Raw genomic sequence first — 1,027 nt, 5'->3', positions numbered from 1 at the left:
GGACAATGTGCTGCTGGAGGAGAAACTAAAGGAGCAACCAAAGAAGCAAGTACTTCTAAAGGAGCAACTAAAGAAGCAAGTACTTCTAAAGGAGCAACTAAAGAAGCAAGTACTACTGAAGGAGCAACTAAAGGAGCAAGTACTACTGAAGGAGCAACTAAAGGAGCAAGTACTACTGAAGGAGCAACTAAAGGAGCAAGTACTACTGAAGGAGCAACTAAAGGAGCAAGTACTACTGCAGGAGTAACTAAAGGAGAAAATGCAACTACAGGAGCACCTGGAACACCAGGAGCTAATGCAGTACAATTTAAAGAAGGAACTGCCAATAATGGTGAACAAGTAATGTCAAGAGGAGAAGCACAATTACAAGCAGCAGGAAAGAAAAAGAAGAAAAAAGGATGCTGTGGTTAAATAATCTATGCAGTTGATTCATAAAATATAATTACTTTTTGAATTAGAAAGATATAACAATAAATATATATTTTTTTTAAATATACTTCGAATGTATAGATAATATATTATATGAATAGAGAAAATCAAATAAAATATTAATATAATAAAGAAACATTAATATAAATGAAAATTATATTGAAAGAATGCAGAATAAAAATATGTTAATTAAATATAAGATCTTGATTACAATCATTTTAACATATTTAATTTTTTTTTTATTAAGACGTATTTAAGCATAAATATAAGGAAAACACATATATGCATATATATATATATATATATATTATATGTATAAAATTATAATTATAAGTAAAATTCGGATTTTATGGATAATTAAATTTAATTTGACGTTTATACAGAAAAGGGTCATTCTGAAATATATTAATTTTTTTTTTTTTAAACATGAATCATAGAGAAAAATATACTTTTGAGTATTTTTAATTAAATTATCATATATTATAAGAAATAATTATTTTAATTAAAACATATAAGAAAATATAAAAAAAAGAAAAAAGAGAAAAAGGAATGAATTTTCAGTATATAATAAAAGACTATATATATACATACATACATA

At 25.2% G+C, this 1,027-nt stretch overlaps 1 protein-coding gene across 1 annotated transcript; it reads left to right on the top strand.

Moving 5' to 3' along the window:
* On the top strand, nucleotides 1–411 carry PRSY57_0002300 (knob-associated histidine-rich protein; the record flags this gene model as incomplete). The annotated part of the gene is made up of 1 exon (XM_020114116.1): nucleotides 1–411. A coding segment is annotated over one exon (411 nt), but the record flags the coding sequence as incomplete, so codon positions are not given.
* Between the last annotated feature and the right edge of the window lie 616 nt (nucleotides 412–1,027).

This window comes from Plasmodium reichenowi, assembly GCF_001601855.1.
Source record: "Plasmodium reichenowi strain SY57 chromosome Unknown, whole genome shotgun sequence".
Classification (NCBI taxonomy): Eukaryota; Apicomplexa; class Aconoidasida; order Haemosporida; family Plasmodiidae; genus Plasmodium; species Plasmodium reichenowi.
This window is presented reverse-complemented; position numbering and strand designations above follow the sequence as displayed.